This window comes from Rattus norvegicus, chromosome 2 (assembly GCF_036323735.1).
Source record: "Rattus norvegicus strain BN/NHsdMcwi chromosome 2, GRCr8, whole genome shotgun sequence".
NCBI classification, from domain to species: domain Eukaryota; kingdom Metazoa; phylum Chordata; class Mammalia; order Rodentia; family Muridae; genus Rattus; species Rattus norvegicus.
This window is the reverse complement of record NC_086020.1, coordinates 156,633,342-156,652,341: the sequence shown is the minus strand read 5'-3', so window position 1 is coordinate 156,652,341 and position 19,000 is coordinate 156,633,342. Positions and strand designations below refer to the sequence as shown.

At 41.7% G+C, this 19,000-nt stretch overlaps 1 protein-coding gene across 1 annotated transcript in view; it reads right to left on the bottom strand.

The window, feature by feature from the left end:
• Positions 1 to 19,000, bottom strand: part of Otol1 (otolin 1) — a 142,587-nt gene continuing 123,587 nt past the window's right edge. Inside the window, exons 4-7 of the mRNA XM_006232488.5 lie at positions 13,575 to 13,970; positions 8,463 to 8,552; positions 6,020 to 6,091; positions 1 to 5,449 (exon numbers count right to left, since the gene is read on the bottom strand). Coding sequence (XP_006232550.1) covers positions 4,551 to 5,449; positions 6,020 to 6,091; positions 8,463 to 8,552; positions 13,575 to 13,962 — 1,449 coding nt within the window. The 5' untranslated portion in view covers positions 13,963 to 13,970 and the 3' untranslated portion in view covers positions 1 to 4,550. The remainder of the gene's footprint in view (positions 5,450 to 6,019; positions 6,092 to 8,462; positions 8,553 to 13,574; positions 13,971 to 19,000) is intronic.

The window sequence follows — 19,000 nt, the reverse complement described above, 5'->3', positions numbered from 1 at the left end:
GTGATCAGAATATATTGTATGGGAAAAATATTTTCAGGAAAAAAGAAGAACAGTTGGAAATGCTTGACTCCATGGAACCCAAGTTGATACAATTTTTTAACTTTTAGGAAATACAATGATGCAAGAAAAATGATTAACTTGACAAAATTATCAATAGAAATTAAACTTTGAAAAATGCCATCTATGGGGAAAAACATAATTCTGGAATTAATACCTTTATCCTATTTTCCATCCAATCCTAGCCTGCCCTTGTAAGTATTACTTCACTCACTTTATCTATCTTGTTTATGTTAAATCATGTTAACAAAACCATAGCTTTCAATAGATTTTTCAATAAAACGGCACATACACCAAAGTAGAGAAGTAGGCTATACTTTAACCATTTGTTACCTTCATTTATGTTTTAATAGTGTATACTCTGTCAGGCCCATTTTCTTTAGATGGTAGGGGAATCTAGTTAGAAGGCACTAGGCTATAAATTATGATAACTCGACAGGAGTTGTGGCAGTGAAGATGTGAGAAAGTCATCCAACTCTGAATAGACCCCGAAGCATTAAGTGTACTTAGGTAAAAATAAAAACTTCAAGTGATACAAGGTTTTGCTTTTGGACAAATGGTAGCAGTTGTAGTTATTTGAGCTGGAGGATATGAGACTTGCAGAAACTTGACCTGCATATGCTAAGTTTAAGTTTCATTCATGGCAATCTAAGTAGTTTGGTGTTCAGGAATGGCATCCAGGTACAGTTATTAGTATTCATCAAGGTAGGAGTAGGACAGATGTTGAACCTAAATCCTTAGGATAGAAGGCAATCCATGCTTGAATCTGTTTAATAAGATAACACACATGATGCACTCAAAGAAGGGAATATCTGATCATTTTTCTACCCTCATAGTGTGAAGTGTCACAAAGATACTTCCAAAGCCATCTCTATTAGCCAGAAACTGCTTTGGTTTTGATATTTTAGAAAATGTTCATAGTTGCCATCAATCCTAAAAAGTAACCCTGAATATTTAGACTTCCAATAAAATGTCCATCACAAACAGTTGAAAGGCACTGTCAGGTGACATGTGAATTGCTTCCTTGCTGGCCTTCTGCCTGGTTGTCTTCATATCTAATACCTTGGTGTGTGTGTGTGTGTGTGTGTGTGTGTGTGTGTGTGTGTGTGTGTGACTATTATTCTATCTTCCTGTGCTACCTGATTCATGGCTTCCTCAAACTCAGTGTTAGACATGATATAAAGAGAAGGAAAATAGGCTAGAGAGATGGCTCAGTGGTTAATAGTACTCAGTGCTCTTCCAGAGGACCCACGTTCGATTCCCACAGTGAACATGTAACTCCTGTTCCAGTGGATCTAACAGATTATTCTGTCTTCCTCAGGTATCAGACACATACATGCTGCCTAAATATAAACGCAAATAAATCACTCATATACACAAAATAAAAATAATATAAATTTAAGAAAAGAAAGAAAAGAACATGGGAGTCAAAATACAAAAGATAAAAGTTCCTGAATCATGACACCATCTAATATCCAAATTAGGAAAGAAAGATTTCAAATGAGGTGTAGCTTATTTAAAACACTTGCCAGCTATCTCATTCTTCCTCTAAAAATTGCAGGCACAGCCATAACTAAAGTCACATTCTGGTCTACACAGAAGAAAAATCATTGGATAAGAAACCAATGCAACATTTCCAAAATTAACATCCTTAGTCAGGGTTTCTATTGCTGCAATGAAACACCAAGCCTGAGAAGCAAGTTGGAAGCAAGTTGGGGAGGAAAGGTTTATTCAGCTTACACTTTCACATTACTGCTCATCACCAAAGGAAGTCAGGACAGGAACTCAGACAGGGTAGGATCCTGGAAGGGGGGAGCTGATGCAGAGGCCATGAAGGGGTGCTGCTTACTAGATTGCTTCCCCTGGTTTGTTCAGCACAGGAACAGCAGCCCAGAGATGGTACTACCCATAATAGGCCCTTCATTCTTGATCACTAATTGGGAAAATGCCTTACAGATGGATCTCATGGAGTCATTCCCTCAACTGAGGCCCCTTTCCCTGGGATAACTCCAGCTCATGTCAACTTGACACACAAAACCAGCTAGTACACATCCTAAAGAGTATTGCTCATGGAGTGAATTCAAAACCAACAATAAACTCAGGATCATTGAGTAAAACAAAATTAAGCCTATTTATTTTCTATACAAATGTCAGAGACTGCATCAATAGGCTTTATGAACCTTTACTATATAGAGGTATATCATGCCACTTCCAACATTTGTTTAACATGGAAGCTACTTTTTCTCTAATGATTCACAACAACATCTAGAAATGGCACTCCTTAGAACTGTTTGGGAAATGCTCTGTTAACATACATATGGATGAGACTCTCAAAAGCTAATGCCTGCCCAAGTTGGCAGAACATGACCAGAAAAATTCCCCAGCACCCATTTCCTGACTTGGCACTCAAAGATGTGCAAATCTGTATAACTATACCTCTGTAAAACCAGATTCCATTTGGATTCAATAAATTTCACTTTTTAAAAAGAGCGAAACTGCTGAACTATCCAATATTCACAGTTATTAAACATTCACTGTGCAAATGAATTTTACCCCCACCTGCTCCCAAAACATTAACTGAATAACTGGAATTAATATTATAGAGATGATGATAATGGTGCCAAAGAACGTATCAGAATTAAATGTTCTATCATGAAGAAAGGGCAGAAATTTTGATCAGTTCTAATTTAATCTTGCTCTTGAGTCTCTTGGGGATGTTCAGTTCTATGCACAGTAATTGGATGAACTATTAATCGAGTGACATCTTCATCAACTTTCCTTTTTACATTTAATCTTAGTCTACATAATATAAGTTTATGTGAAAATCCTTACATATGGATAAATTTTGAAAGTATTTTGCCAACTCTTTGCCACACTGCCTGTATATTCTTCAGAATTAAAGTGGAAGGAGAATGCCTGTGTGATATTGAAAAGCAACCCTTCCAAGAGAATCAGGGACTTCTAGAAAAAGCTATCATCATGCTCTGTCAGCTGTTGGCCTCATAGTCACACAGAATAGAGTGACGTGTCATTACATGAGACAAAGTATTTAGAAGGATATTGTCTTCATTGCTGCCCTGTTACTGTGGAAAGACACCATGACCAATATAACTCTTAGCAAATATTTAATTCGAGGCTCATGGTTCCAGAGAGTAGTAGAGTACATGACCATCACAGTGAAAGCAGACAGGCATGGCGCTGGAGTAATAGCTGAGAGCTCTATATCCTAATCCGCAAGTAGCAAAAAGAGAGGGAGGGAGGGAGGGAGGGAGGGAGGGAGGAAGGGAGGGAGGGAGGGGAGAAAGAGAGAGAGGGGCGGGGCTGGTATGAGCTTTGAAATCTCAAAGCCCACCCCTAGTGACACACTTCCTCCAACAAGCCACTCCTACTCCAACAAGGCCACACCCTTGGCAGGGAAGGGAGAGGCAAAGATTAAAACAGAGACTGAAGGAACAGCCATTCAGAGCCTGCCCCACATGTGGCCCATACATATACAGCCACCCAATTAGACAAGATGGATGAAGCAAAGAAGTGCAGACCGACAGGAGCCGGATGTAGATCGCTCCTGAGAGACACAGCCAGAATACAGCAAATACAGAGGCGAATGCCAGCAGCAAACCACTGAACTGAGAATAGGTCCCCTATTGAAGGAATCAGAGAAAGAACTGAAAGAGCTTGAAGGGGCTCGAGACCCCAAAAGTACAACAATGCCAAGCAACCAGAGCTTCCAGGGACTAAGCCACTACCTAAAGACTATACATGGACTGACCCTGGACTCTGACCCCATAGGTAGCAATGAATATCCTAGTAAGAGCACCAGTGGAAGGGGAAGCCCTGGGTCCTGCTAAGACTGAACCCCCAGTGAACTAGTCTATGGGGGGAGGGGGGCAATGGGAGGAGGGTTGGGAGGGGAACACCCATAAGGAAGGGGAGGGGGGAGGGGGATGTTTGCCCGGAAACCGGGAAAGGGAATAACACTCGAAATGTATATAAGAAATACTCAAGTTAATAAAAATAAAAAAAAAAGAGCTTTGAAATCTCAAAGCCCACCCCTAGTGACACACTTCCTCCAACAAGCCACTCCTACTCCAACAAGGCCACACCCCCTAATCCTTTCAAACAGTTCCACTCCCTGTTACCAAACATTCAAATATATATGAACCTATGGGTGTCATTCTTATTCAAACCACCAAGTTGTTAATCATAAGACTCATTCATAGCTTTGAATGTTGCCATTATTAATTCCTTAAATGGCATCAGTAATGTCATCAAATGCTAAATGAAAAATGTTTGCTACAAACTTAATTTACATACTCTCAAATATACATAAATATTTCAATGGATATGCTTTGAAATAGGAATCGTTGGCACCATATTGTGCATCTCTTAAATGTTTCAGTATTGAATTTATAATAATGAAAAAATCAAAGTTTTTAAGAGCCTTACTCAAGGTTAATAGAATAAATCAAAAGTGCAGTATCAAAAAACTAAATTTATGGTGACTTTCTAAGAGTTTCCTCTGGGTACAGAAGGAACCCACTAAAGATGCTGTCATCCTCCGGGCCGACATACAGTCCATTCCAGTCCTTTGATACCTCCAGCCACACTTGATCTCCTGCACTCAATTTCAGAACGAGGAGGAGAGAGGCCTGATCTACTTGCTGACCATAGAGCGTCTCTCTGGACTTGAACTGCTTCCTGTTGCGGGCCATGAGGCTTATTCGAGCAGGTCGACCCCTGACAGTAACATGATAGGAAAAAATATATGTCCCAGGAACACTACAGTTAAATTTCCCAGTGACAGGGCTATAATCCCCTTGGTCATTGGAAAGAATCTTGTCAAATTTGATGGGGATATTGGGGGGAGGGAAAGGCTTAGATAAAAGGGCACTGAAAGCTGACTGTGGGACTTGAGTGGCCTCGCCTTTGGAACCCTTCATACCCCGGGAGCCCTTCTTCCCTGTTGGCCCTCGAACTCCTTTGTTTCCAAGCTCACCCTTTGGCCCAGCAGGTCCGGTGAAACCCGGAGAACCTGTCTCTCCTTTTTCTCCTTTAGGGCCGGGATCGCCTCTGAGCCCTGGTAGACCATCTGAACCCCTTTTGCCTTCTGCACCAACATCACCTTTGCTACCTTTCTCTCCCTCCATCCCTTTCTCCCCTTTCTGCCCCTTTTCCCCCCTCTGCCCTGAATCCCCACGGTAGCCTTTCTCCCCGACACCACCCTTCTCGCCCTTGGCCCCAGGCTGTCCAATGAATCCATGGGCCCCAGAGGCCCCAGGGTCTCCTTTCTCTCCCTTGGTGCCATTCCCACACAGGTCCCCCTTGGAGCCTTTTTGTCCTTTCGTTCCTGCTGGGCCGATGTTTCCTTTATCTCCCTTGAGACCAAGTGCACCTGAAATAAAAAAGTAAAATAATGCTTAAGACTCATATAAACTATGACATATGACCACAGACCTAAAATATTAAAATAATACCAATTAAAGGGACTTGTAAAACTGGTTCTTGCCTGGGCAAAGTCTGAGTCTAGTAGTCGTTAAGTGTCCCGAGCAATATTACCATGTCTGTTCTCAGAAGTGGAATAAGTAAGGCTTCCAAGAAACAATAATGTTTTTTCTTCCCCTTTTAAGATAACACAGAATTGTTTTATTCCGCTAGCTTTTGCGTTTGGCACTTTCCAAGTAGCCGGCTCAATCTCTGTCTTCCCCATCATGCTCAAGGTCTCACGGGCACAGAAACAGAAATACAGAAATTCCTTTTGCTGATGATGGCTCAAGAAAAGGAGCGGAACACAGACATATTTGCCTAAAGCCCTCAGTGCCTAGACTGACTTCATCCAGTGACCACACTGCATTATTAAAATAAGAAGAATCTGCCTATACGCCTTGCAAACTCCTGCTTTTATGAACAGAAAGAGATGGGGTTTTCCAGTAGTCAGGTCTTCCCTTGGCTGATTGGACTTTACCTTGCTCTCCTGGCTTTCCTGGGTATCCTGGAATGCCACCTGCTCCTTGGTCCCCGCGGTCTCCCTTTAGTCCTAAAATAGAGCAAGGATTACTATTGACACAGCTATGTCCTTTGGGGTAAAGCTAACACGAGGTTCAGAGCTGCACCACATTCCAATGTTTCTTAGCAAAAAAGAAAAAAAAATGGGAAAACAGTGTGTTGAGGGACATTAGGAGTGTTGAGTTCTAGCTAATGGTAAGCCACTTAAAGAGATTAAGAACATATCCCTTCAGGCAGAACTCCTCTTTCTCATGGTAGTCATGGGAGGATTCTTCGAACTCCTCATAAAATTCCTAACACCCTCCAAATACCGTGGATGCCTGTGTTGCTGTTTTCCCTATTGCAAATTTTGAGTAACGGTCGAAAATGTCTTCTTTGCTGCCTCCCAATACTGGGATTAAATGTATGTGCCACCATGCCCAGCACCACTGGAAAGCTTAAGTTTGTCTAAAGAGATTGATTAATTGCCTAGATTAAAATTATTTAGTTAGATGGTGACTGAGCACCATGCAGCCTCTCAAGCAAGGTTTTGGATTTTTTTTTAAACCTTCAGTCCTAACCAGGAGTCCACACTAAGTCTAGAAGTAAAAGAAAAGTGGAGTTGCCACTTTATAGAGACTGGCTGAATGAAATTCTGCTTTGATCATCCATCAAAGCGTCTTCTTAAGAACCATATCTTATAGTACCTCCCTAGATATTCTTCCACTTCTGGAAGTCTAGCTTCCAAACTGTATGAAGTGTCTCGGAGGTTCGTCGCTCACTCACGGGTGCTCTGCTAATATAATTCAGCCACAAAAGGATTAAATGTTTCCAAGAATGAAAATCACATAACTGACAAGTGTGAAGGAGCTCTCTCTTACCTCAGCATATTTTTTGAGTAATTACTTCCCTGACTGTTCTAGGAATGAGTTAGGCAGTGGAGGGTGATGGATATGTGATATTAGGCTTTCTGACATGTGACACTGATACTGAACCAATGAGCTTACTGGATAGCTGGTATTTCCACAGGACACCAGTATTCCCTGGGAAACTTCTAAATATCCCAGTGAATCTGTAACTTTAAAGTACTTGAAAGTACACAGGAGCCAGGCTTTTCTGGGACAGAAAGCCTTCTACGCTGATGCCTTCATAGAATTATAGGCTTCTTGGGCAGGAAGAGATCAATGGAATCACTCACAACTACAAATCTTCTTTGATAAACAGGTTATAAGTAACTAGAAGCCAGCCCATTCCTCTCAGGTTCCAGGCAGTGTAAAACCATTACTATATTTTAATCATTTCTTCTGGTTTTCTTTTTAGATCAAAATATTTAATCTGTTCAGCTTCCCACCATAGATGTTGTCTCTGCTTTCAGAGTAAGCCAAAGACAGTTTCCAACTCCCCTTAACAGCCGGCTTTCTACCTGAGCTGAGTATCCTACAGGGTTGCTTAGTCTGCTGCTATGTAGTGTTAAATTAGTTGTATCATTTGAAACAAAAATATCCAGTGAACTCTGTGTGTATATTTGAAAGAAAGAGCCCTTGCTAGCATGCACAGTCTCGCCACCCAGTACTAGAGCAGGGGAAAAAGAAAAAAATGAAAGCTCTCACACACAAAGACAGGACCGTTCCCCCAGACTATACTTCATGATTTCTAGTCTCTGGGTCATACTGGTGGCCATCAAGCTATGGAAAGGTTGTTTAAGAGTCTCTCTTGGCATCTTTTTCTTCGGATTTGTTGGCTGGTTGGTTGGTTGGTTGGTTGGTTGGTTGGTTGGTTGGTGGTTTATTTTGCTTTTCGCTCTCTGTTTTGGTTTAAGGAAGAATATTGAGGGGAAGAGAGAACATGAAGGTGGGTGGGAAGGGAGGTGGTGATGGGATCGGAGAGGAGTTGGGAGAGGGAAAAACATAATCAAAACATATTGTATGACTAATTGTTTTTAAAAAGAATAACTAAAAAAGTCTCTCTCTATTACCCTATTTTCTGCTGGGGTGGGTTTATATGTGAGATATGTGTGTGTGTGTGTGTGTGTGTGTGTGTGTGTCTGTGTGTGTGTCTGTGTGTCTGTGTGTGTGTCTGTGTGTGTGTGTCTGTGTGTGTGTCTGTGTGTGTGTCTGTGTGTGTGTCTCTGTGTGTGTGTGTGTCTGTGTGTGTGTGTGTCTGTGTGTCTGTGTCTGTGTGTGTGTGTCTGTGTGTGTGTGTCTGTGTTACTCTGTGTGTGTGCATCATGATATTCCCAAATACTTAAAGTTTTTCACTTAGCCATGTATAAAGTTAATATTTTATGTCAGATTGTCAGATTAATACATGAGATTTTAAAAGCCCACTTTCAATACTCTAGCTTTTTTTTTTTAGCAAACTGCTTTTCTTTAAAATGATGCAGAACCTTCCTGAGTTTAATCAGAAATGGAATAGTTACCCACCTTTCTCTCCTTTCTGGCCTTTGGGGCCTTGGGGTCCACTGGTTCCTGGGGGTCCTGGGCTTCCAGTGTCACCAGTCTCTCCTTTAGGACCTAGAATCATCACATTAGAAAAAAATATATTTTGAAATTCATTGGTTCAGGGGGAAAGGCAGTTATTTTACTGAAACCCAAAACTGTCAATGTCTAATGATAAAATCAGGTTCGAATAAGCCATTACAGAGTTCCAAGGGCAATATTTTTGCCTTATTTGCAATTCTGTACTAGGTGGATAGATAAATTGAGCCCGTTAGTGCTTGTCACTATATTTATGGCAGTGACCAAATGATTCAGGGAAGCCGCACTACGTCAAATGGCAAAAACAAAATGATTATCTAACACTTAACCTCCCACAGACCACACTTTTAAACTGGAAGTAAAAACACAATACAAAACACTTTGAGATCCCCATTCATCCACTGACTCACTGATTAGGAACCGTATGTGAGGTTTGCTGTACACTAAAGTGTCTTGCTAGATGCTATAATTGTGGCCATCAATAAGCCAAGGGTTTTTATACACAGACACACACACCCCACACACACCCACACACAGAGATGAGAATTTGTACAAGGTAAACATCAAACAGATAACCATAAAGAGACTATAAATGGTCCCACTGTAGTTAATATAAAGCAAAAAAAGGAAGGCTGCATTGTAAGTTACAGTTAAAAATAAAATGAGTTATATTTATTAGGTCAGAAGAGAATCCTTTGAGAAAATAACATTAAACAAAAACTCTATGAAGGAATCAAAATTTCCTGAAGTACCTTTTTAAAAGACAGTATCTTTAAACATCTAAAAAAAAATCCATCATGGTGCATCTAGGTAGTGACCAAGGATGCGGTCTGAGGACTAGGAGGCAGGCAGAGGGGAGATCATGCAAGCCTGACATCATTGTTTGATTGCTGTGAAGAGATGCCATGAGCAAGATAACCCTCAAAAAAGAAAGCGTTTATTTGGGACTCATGATCCCAGAGGGGTAAAGTACATGACCATCCCAATGAGAAGCAAACAGGCACGGTGGTACTGACACAGCATCTGGGAGCTTCACACTCTGATCCTCAGGCAGCAGACAAAGTGAGGGAGACAGACTGGGCTGTTCTGGCTTTTTAAACCTCAAAGCCCCTGATAAGCCTCCTCCAGGAAGGCTTCCCTTCTTAATCCTCCCTGTATAGTTCACCAACTGGGAGCTAAGCCTGCAAATGTAAGAGCCCCGGGAAGGCTTTCTCATCCAAACCACCACAGATAAACTTATTCATCCAGGCAGGCCACTCACCTAGAACTCACCTAAAACTAATTATTCTTTCTGAAAGTTCATTCCTCTCTGCAGAGTGAAAAATTGCTTTTCACTTAGAATACTTCAAGGCTAATTTCTTCAAAAGTTTACCATATTGATAATCACACTCAACGAAATCACAGAATTACATTTTAATTATAATTAAAGCTAATGAAATAGAGTGAAATAGAAATTTAAAAACAAAAAAAAATCGATGGAATGAGAACTCATATTCAGTACAATTCCATTTCTATAAGTGTTTGAACGAAACCCTTTAACAAATCACTTGTCACAGAGAAGGCTGAAGGCAGGCTCTTGCATCTGAAGAAGAGTTGCATGGGGGAGAGGAATGGAGGCAGACTCAGCAGAGGAAGTGAGAGCATGCAAGAAAGACAATCTCAGTTTGCAGCGTCATGCAGTGTCTCTTCCAAAGGCGTGTTTCTACACCTGAGAGAAACAAGGAAGCACATGCCTGGACTGGCTCAGGAGCTGCAACTACACACAGGGCCAGAGGGAGAGTGCCTGCTCTCACCTCTCCACAGATGCATTCCACCAAGCACCTCAAGATTGAGCCTAAGAGGAAAAGCTGGGGTTCCCATGAGCCAGCTGTCTTTGCTTTCACATTCTGCTCCGGCAGGTGCTGCAACTTCTAAGTCGACCAAAGCATCACTGAGCCAGGAGCACATCACCAGGTGCAGCGTAAACGTATCTTCAGTATTGTAAAGACTGAGAAGTGTTATAAAGTTCCCATTCTTCTTAACATGGGGTGCCCACAGTAACTGAACTAAAAACAGAAGAAACGAAGTGTTGTCTTCCGGTCGTTAAATATATTTGAATATTTTCATGATTTCTTTCATCCGTAAGTTGAATCTAACTGGACTTTTAAAAGTAGATAATTCAACTTGTTATGCCTGCGATGTGCATGTTCCCATGACCAACGACTGAGAGTTAAGAAAGAGAAGGTTGAAATGCTTGCTTGGATTACAGTAGGTTTATTCTTTTCCTTCACATTTGTTCAGTGCTGCTCTTAGAGTAGATTTCTAATGAAAGAAACAAAAAAAGGCTTGAAGAATCATGGAGCAGGTCTACTTATGCATTTAGGAACATGTATGTATACACACACACACACACACACACACACACACACACGCATGGATCATAGCTTCATAGTCAATACATTCTCTCCATACACAAAGAAAGTGATGGACAGACACACAGACAGACAGACAGACAGACAGACAGACACACACACACACACACACACACACACGACAACAATTAAAGAAGAAAGAGGCCATGAATTTGAAGGAGAACAAAGCATGGGAAAGAGAGCATGGGAAGGTTTGGAAGGAGAAAGGGGGAGGGGAAAATGATGGATTTCATAAACTCGAAAAAATAAAAACTGATTTTAAGAAACTGGTAAAGTTAGAATAAACTGCAGCAAACTGTCTAAATCTGAAAAATCAGGGTGCTGTCGTATCGGGACCAGAGAATTCACAAGACAGAACCACACTCCCTCCAATTAGCTGAGTCATGAGAGTAGTCTTCTGAGCATTTATTCCATGTCAGGCTGCACAGCATTCATATTGCTTATGGTATCATTTAATCCTGTCTCCCATGGCTGAGCCTGAGGCTTAAGGCTGTATTGAAACCTTCGTAGGAGAAGGTCAGTGATGGAGTCAACCACCTGAGCTTGAGGCCAGCTGTTAACTTGGGCCTGTAATTGCAACTGCTTGGAAGACCGAGGTAGGAGCTAGTCAAGTTCATAATCTGCCTGGGCTTCAGAGTGATCAGCAAGCCAACATGGGTAACTTTGGGGACAGCTAAAAGTTAAAAGCCTCTTAAAAGGCAATAGCCTAGCATGCTCAAAGCCCTGTGTTCAATCCGCAGCATAAATAAACACATAGCATTCTGATCCAGATAACATAACCAGTAAAATTATGAGCTGTGAGCCACCCAGACAGCCTAGAAACTTGGCACATCTCCAAACTATATGTCACAAAGATGAGAAGAGGAAGTGATGTCCAAGCACAGCTCACCACCAGGTGAAACAAAAACCCCTGTGCTATGGACCTCACTGCCTTCGGCTGTGTCGTGACCTGTTGAGTTTCGCTGGCCCTGACTTTGGGCCTTCCATCTTTAATCAGCTCCCCAACCAAATCAGTCATTAAGTATTCTCATAATTATGACTTCCTCAGCCTCATTATCTTTCCAATAGTGAGTCACCAACCAGGAAACCTTGGGGTCTAATCTCATCCTCTTTACCCCTTAATCCAGGTCAGCATAAAGAACCCATCTCTCTAAAACCCCCACCACAAAAGGAAATCAATCGAAAGCTCCGGGGACACATAATCACTGATTTTACAGCTTTCTAGTCTTCAGGCTGGATGCAGCAGACATTACATGAATTTTTTTTCAAGGAATAGTGAATTTAACTTTGACATTCTGATCTTAATTTTACCTTAAGTCGTCTATACCACATAGCACATAAAAGGCAAATTACAGTAAGACAGAGGGCATATTCATTATGTGTATATTGAAGACATCTGAGATTTTGAAATAGTAACCATGGTGTTCAACAGAGAAAATTGCTGGGCAGTGTCAGTGTAGCATTTCCGTGAGGACCAAAGTGAATTCTGTACTTCACTCTCCCGTCATAGCCCCTCCACTTCTAACCCTAACTACAAATAGCACCCAAGAAGTTCTTCAGCCACCACCGTTTCCTCATGTGCAGTAGAATTTCACTTATCATTTTTAAAAATCAACCATTAAAAACTCTAATGGACATTGCCTGAGCTGCCTAGAAAACCTCAGCCCCAGGACTGGAGTTGGGATTCCCTGACTCAGTTCAAACCAGCCCTTTTAAGACAGTAGTGGGTCTTACCCAACTTGGTAGGCACTGGTCATGTGTGGTTAATGAGAAAAGGCTTTGCCAGAGCCTGACAAACACAGATGTGGATGTCGCCGCCAACCATTGAACTGAGCACAGGGACCCCATTGGAGGAGTTAGAGAAAGGACTGAAGGAGCTGAAGGGGGACCAAACCCATAGGAAGAACAATAATATCAACCAACCAGAACCACCCCCCCCAGAGCTCCCAAGGACTAAACCACCAACCAAAGAGTACACATGGAGGGACCATGGCTCCAGCTGCATATGCAGCAGAGGATGGCCTTGTCTAACATCAATGGCAGGGGAGGCCCTTGGTCATGTTGAGGCTCGATGACCCAGTGTAGTGGGCAGTGAGTGGGTGGGTGGAGTGGTAAAGCACCCTCATAAAAGCAGGGGGAGGAGGATGGGATAAGGGGTTTGCAGAGGGAGACCAGAAAAAGGTGATAACGTTTGAAATGTAAATAAAGAAAATAGCCAATAAAAAAAAAGTACTCTGGAAATAAGGCTGTAATTGGGACTCAGTGGTTAATAGTACAGGTTGCTCTTCCAGAGTGCCTGGATTCAATCCCCAACACCCACAAGGTAGCTCACAGTTCCAATAACTCCAGTGCTAGAAGACATGACACCTTCTTCTGACCTCTAAGAGCACGAGATACACACGTGACCCACAGACACGCACGTAGGCAAGATGACCATACTCATACAATAAAAATAAGCAAATCCTTTCAAAAAGAAATATGGCTGTGGTTACTGAACTGCATTTTTATCTTATGTATCAGTGAGCGTGTTTCAATTTGCATTTGTCACATTCTTACACCTAGCCTGCCACTGCCCTTTGCTGGCAGTGCAGAAATCGTCAGAACAATGCTACACCCCAACCCTTCCTCTCTGGGCATTTTCAAGTACCTTGTTGTCCAGTCTTTCCGGGTTCTCCTTTCTGCACAGTGACAAATGAACAACAATGGCAGCAATTCAAAAAGAAATTAGCCGTGTCCAGAGAGAAGCTCTCAAGGGGAAGGAGACGGGTTGTGGCGGAGGCAGAGGGGCCAGTGGTGGGGTCTGCCGTTGCCAAGGCGGGGGATCCAGTGGTGGGCTCTGCCATGGCAGCCATTTCTGTACGGAGGGTTTCTTCTTCGTCCAGAGAGAGGCCACTGGATGGCTTTAAGCCCTTCAGCGTCTCTTTTCCTTCAAATTTCTTCGTAAATTTGCTGTATGGTGTGGTCTTTGCTTTCGTGTCCACATGATCCGCAGACAAAGTAATTAAAAGAACACAAAGCAAAGAAAATATCCACATATTCGAGGCTGGAAGGCAACATTTTAAGAAATACACAAATTATAAGTGTTCAAATAAAAGCACTAAGTAATACCATCTATCATTTTATGGGAAGAATAAACACATCTCTGAGACATAGAATAATCAGCATGTGTGATTTAGAATTGTGTATTGTTTGGTCTATTTTATATGTAAGTGTATGTGTGAGTCACCTCGGGGCATTTTATTTAAAGCACTTATTATGAGGAGCACTTTGCTTTCAGTTCTCCCTTCTGGTTGCTTCTTGGTGTTACATGTTCTCAAACGGTGTTCTCAATCATTCAAATTATCTTGCCAAAGAGCAAACATGATCTATAATAAATGCAGCATGCCTTAATAGCTCATATACCCTGTGGAAAACAAATGTGTGTGATTTCCTCCCTGACCTCACTCAGATTTATAGGAATCAAATACGTTTGCATTAGAGGGAGATGAAAAATATTGAGCTGAATAGTTTATTCCAGCAAACTCAATTCTTTCAGAAAAAATACTGGTAAAATAGTCTTTAAATCTACTAGGGATAATGGCCCTGTAGTGAGAGCACTCTCTTGGAATCTATTATAATAAATGGAGAGGGAGACAATAAAAAAATCATAACATTGAATATATACTGTGCTCTAGGATTTTTCACATGCCCCTTAACTCTCAGGTTCTTTGTTGTATAATTTGGGGAGTTTTTTGAAAACTCACATTTATCTTTGGGTTATTTTAATTAGTTATTCTTATTAAGTTTTTTTAACCAATGTCCAAAGAAACACGATATAATCTTCCCAGAAAAGTGAAATTGGGAAAGCTCATCCTTCCATTCCCCATCACTAATAGTCATTCCCGACTGCTAATAGAATAGGACACACACATATGTTGTCTGATATCAGGTGGGAAAGAAACAAAACCGTAGAGACAAATAGTGAGAAGATCGAAATAAGGAGAGTGACGAAAGAGCCTACTATGTGTAGGGCCCCTACACATAGCTTCACTATCAATGCAACAAGATCTCAAACTGTGCATTCCAGGCAGGTGACACACACTTGCTAATCATCACAAATGAGGAAGCAAGCAGCAGGAAGTTACATTCCTCGTCCACAGTCCTAAAACCCGTAGGCTTTGGATTTAGCGCTCAAGTGCAGTTCTGTTTAATTTCAAACCCAAATTCGTTTCCACAAATCACGTGGAATTTATAAGGATGGGATTAAAGAACAATAAATTTGAGGTTAGCTCAATGAAGTGGAGCTATGGGAGAGACAGACATAGATCAACACGGAGGAGAAGAGATAAACATGAAATGCTTCATTTTTCAAAACTCTGTAAATTTCCCAAAAAGGCCAACTTTCCTTCTAACTGTCTTTGCTGCTATACCGTTGCCTCAGCTACTACTGGCTAACATTGGTAATGTCCCTGGAACCGAGGCATTATTTTTAATGACACCAGAGGTAAGTCACGGTCCTGTTTAGGAAGAAGAGATGAAGACAACAGAAGTAAGGCAACGTGAAAGGCAGCCCATCACCAACAGCCGCCATTGCAGATGCATACACCACGTCCCTACTCGCACCTCCCAGCCACAAGATGGGCATCCGCATACGGCCAGTATACGTCAGCCACACCCACCGCACCCCCATCCCAGCGTCTTATACTGTGGCTCAGTGAACCCAATACGAAGCCGTAGGTGATGAACCTCATTGAAAATCTGGTAACAGTAGTACGTTTTCGAACACACAAGAACCAAAACTTAATTCAAAATCAAACTCCTGATGAATCTGAAGTGGCTTTGGCCCTGCTCGTCTGTGTCACATCACATGACTTCACTGACGCCTTGGCTCTACCTACACAATGTGTAAGCTTCGCACTGCCTATGACGTCAGGCCACACAATGCCAACTGAAGCTGCCTGAAACAGGTCGGTTCAGGTTCCAGATGACTGTGTGCTGTGAATTGCATTGTTTGTTGACAGTGCACTTACAGAAATGTAATTGCTTAATTATGGAAAACAAAGACAATTGTTTCCTACCGTCATGTTAATCTCCGAATTAGTGTCCTTGGATTGGATTGTGTTAGAATGCTTGATTGAAAAAAAATGCTGTTTGAGTTGCTGTGCTGAATTTCATTTTTTTAAAAAAAATCAGTAAGATTTGGCTTGGTGGTAGGACAGAATCTCCATCAATTTCTATACTGGCTCTAAACATACTTCTTTCCATTTTGTACTTTGTATTTAAATAAAACACCATCCTTCGCACTGACAGTTATAGTATTGGAGTATTGCTCCACTCTTAAAAATGTTCAGGATCGTCTACATGCAGCAATAACAAACATTCGGCCAAATTTTAGCTCTCAATGTTTATGTAAAAATAAATATACCCTGCTCATTAGCATACTCATTGGTTTAAAAAATGAATAAAACAAACAATTATTCTAAAAGAAATTTTGTTATGATTTATTACCAGTGGGTGTTTGATCTGGATACCTGTTTTATATTCCCATATGTTAAGCACACACAAGAATTTCTCAGGAAAAAAGAGGTCAAAAGTCAAAAAAGTTTAGGAGGCCTCTGTATCTAACAAGATTTTTGTTTTTTAAAGACAGTGTTTCTTTGTGTAACAGCTCTGCTTGTCCTGGAACTTGATTTGTAGATGGGCTGGCCTCAAAGTAGAGATCCACCGGCCTCTGCCTCTCTGGTGTTGGGATTAAAGCCATAAACCACCATACCCAACCTAACACAAGATACTGGGTATAACTAAATATAACTAAACTTTCAGTAATTGTATAATTGTATTCCATAAAACCACCCTTTGATCAACCACCCTTTATTTAAAACATCTAAAAATATCCTGTGAAAGATTCTCAAGTAGAAAAATACCATAGTCTCATAGCACCGGGGAAGCTGAGGCAGGAAGATTGTGAGTCTGAGGCTAGCCTGGGCTACTTAACAAGACTCTGTCTCAAAAAGAAAAGAAAGGAAAGAAGGAAAGGAGGAGGTGGAAAGAGAGGGAGAAGGATAGAGGGAGAGACTGGGAAGAGGGAAGAAAAAGAAAGATGAAAAAGAAGTTTACAGAACTGAGTAAATGCTGAGTGGATCTTTAAAAAATGACGTCATGAGGTTGGAAAGGTGGCTCAGAGGTTAAGAGTGCTCCCTGCTTTTGCAGAGGACCTGAGTTCAGTTCCCAACACCTACATCTGGAGGTTCACAACCACCTCTAACTCCAGGTCCACGGAAACTTATGTATGGCCTCCACAGACACCCATACATAAGTGGCATATATTCACACAGACACAGAACACACATAAATTTTAGAAATAAATAAATCTGTTTTAAAACGAAGTTGTGAGGAAATAGCCTTTCCTTGTTCTTCCTGGGGCACATCTGCTATTCTTCCGTCCGTACGTACTTGGTATGTTTTTATGCTATAACTATTTTGTAATGGGTCTTAGGAAACCAGTCATGAGAGGACAAGGAAGAGATAGCTGGAGGGCCCCTTACAGAAGAAGAAAGCCAGCCGTGATGGCACCACTCAGAGCACTTTATAACTCTTATGTCAGTTTCACTACACAAGAGCCATATGAAGTAAGACCCGCCACGTCCACTTAATAAGTTATGAAATGGAGACACAGAGAGGATTAGTGGAAGGGGAGGAGGACAGTGATGTAGTTTTACTTTAACTGAAAATAAGTTTAAATGATAAATTCATAAAAACATGCCCCCCCCAAACAAAATAATTCAAGTAATGACTCAGTGATTCAAACCTGTGAGGACTTCAGATGGAATGTTGTCACTGGGACAATAAAAGGACAAAACAGAAGTTTTAAGCATAAACTTTGATGTAGGTTAAATCCTAACATGGGTGTAAAAGTAAAGACTGGAGAAGAGATGGGAATCTGGGAAGAAGAGTTAGTCATTACAGGACTTGCCCTGCAAGCTTGAAGATTGGAAGCCAAGGGCAGTGGCTGCTTTCAGCTCAGCACTGGAGATCTGCAGACAAACAGATCCTGGTAGCTCACTGAAGGCCCAGCCTCACCAGGAGCCAAAACTGGTGAGAGACCCCATCTTAAATATAAGGTGGAGAGTGACTGAGGATGGCATCTGACAGGGACTCTGGCCACTGTATGCAAATGCACATGGGTGCATGTGCACTCTCACAGACAGGCAGGCAGGCAGGCATGCAAGTAAATAGACAGTCAGAAAGACCATCAAGACCAAGACAGAGATGGGGAGAGTTTATAATTTCCGAACAGAAACCTAACCCTTTTCATCCTGGATGTTGTCTTGTCTGTAAAAACTAGGAAGTATAAAGTTAGATGACTGACGAGTAATAACCATGCCACAGATGTCTTCTGAACTGCAAGGAGAAATAAGAAAAGCAGGGGGAGTAAATATGATATGATAAGGTACAATCAGATTCACATGTGAAAGTGTCATCGTGAAAGCCAATGTGTGCTGTGCTGGTTTGTGTGCTAACGGGTGTTTGCGGAGCTTGAAATAAGTAGGCACAGTTGTAAATATAGGTATTGCATTGCTGCGCTGGGTTCCCCCACCCCCTTGACTCACACCCTTTGCAGCGTGAGTTTTGTACTTACAAAGAAGTGGCATCTTCTCCTGATGTTCAGTCTGACTCCCACCATGTGACCAATAAAATGAGGTAGGAGTGAAAAGTACCCAATCTCAAACCAACTCCTAAGGGGTACATATGTGTTTCCACAATTTATTCCTTTCATCAGATGTGAATGGTCGCAGGAGGAGGGGAGACACACAGAGTTGGCTCCCCCAGATAAGCTACCCTGCCAAAACCAGGCTAGACTGAAGTCCTGGCTAACCTGAGTACACATGGACGCTCTCAGTACCAGCTGAAAACAACTAAGATCTCCTAACTGCCTTGGGTCCTACTCACATGTCTCAGCTACCCACTGCTGTGTAACAAAGTATCCCACTCAGCATTTTAAAACAATGGCTGTCTCATTATCAAAAGACTGTCTAGCAAGATTTTGAGCCTTCGCCTACACAAGTACTTTATTCCAGCTGTGTTCTTGGTGAT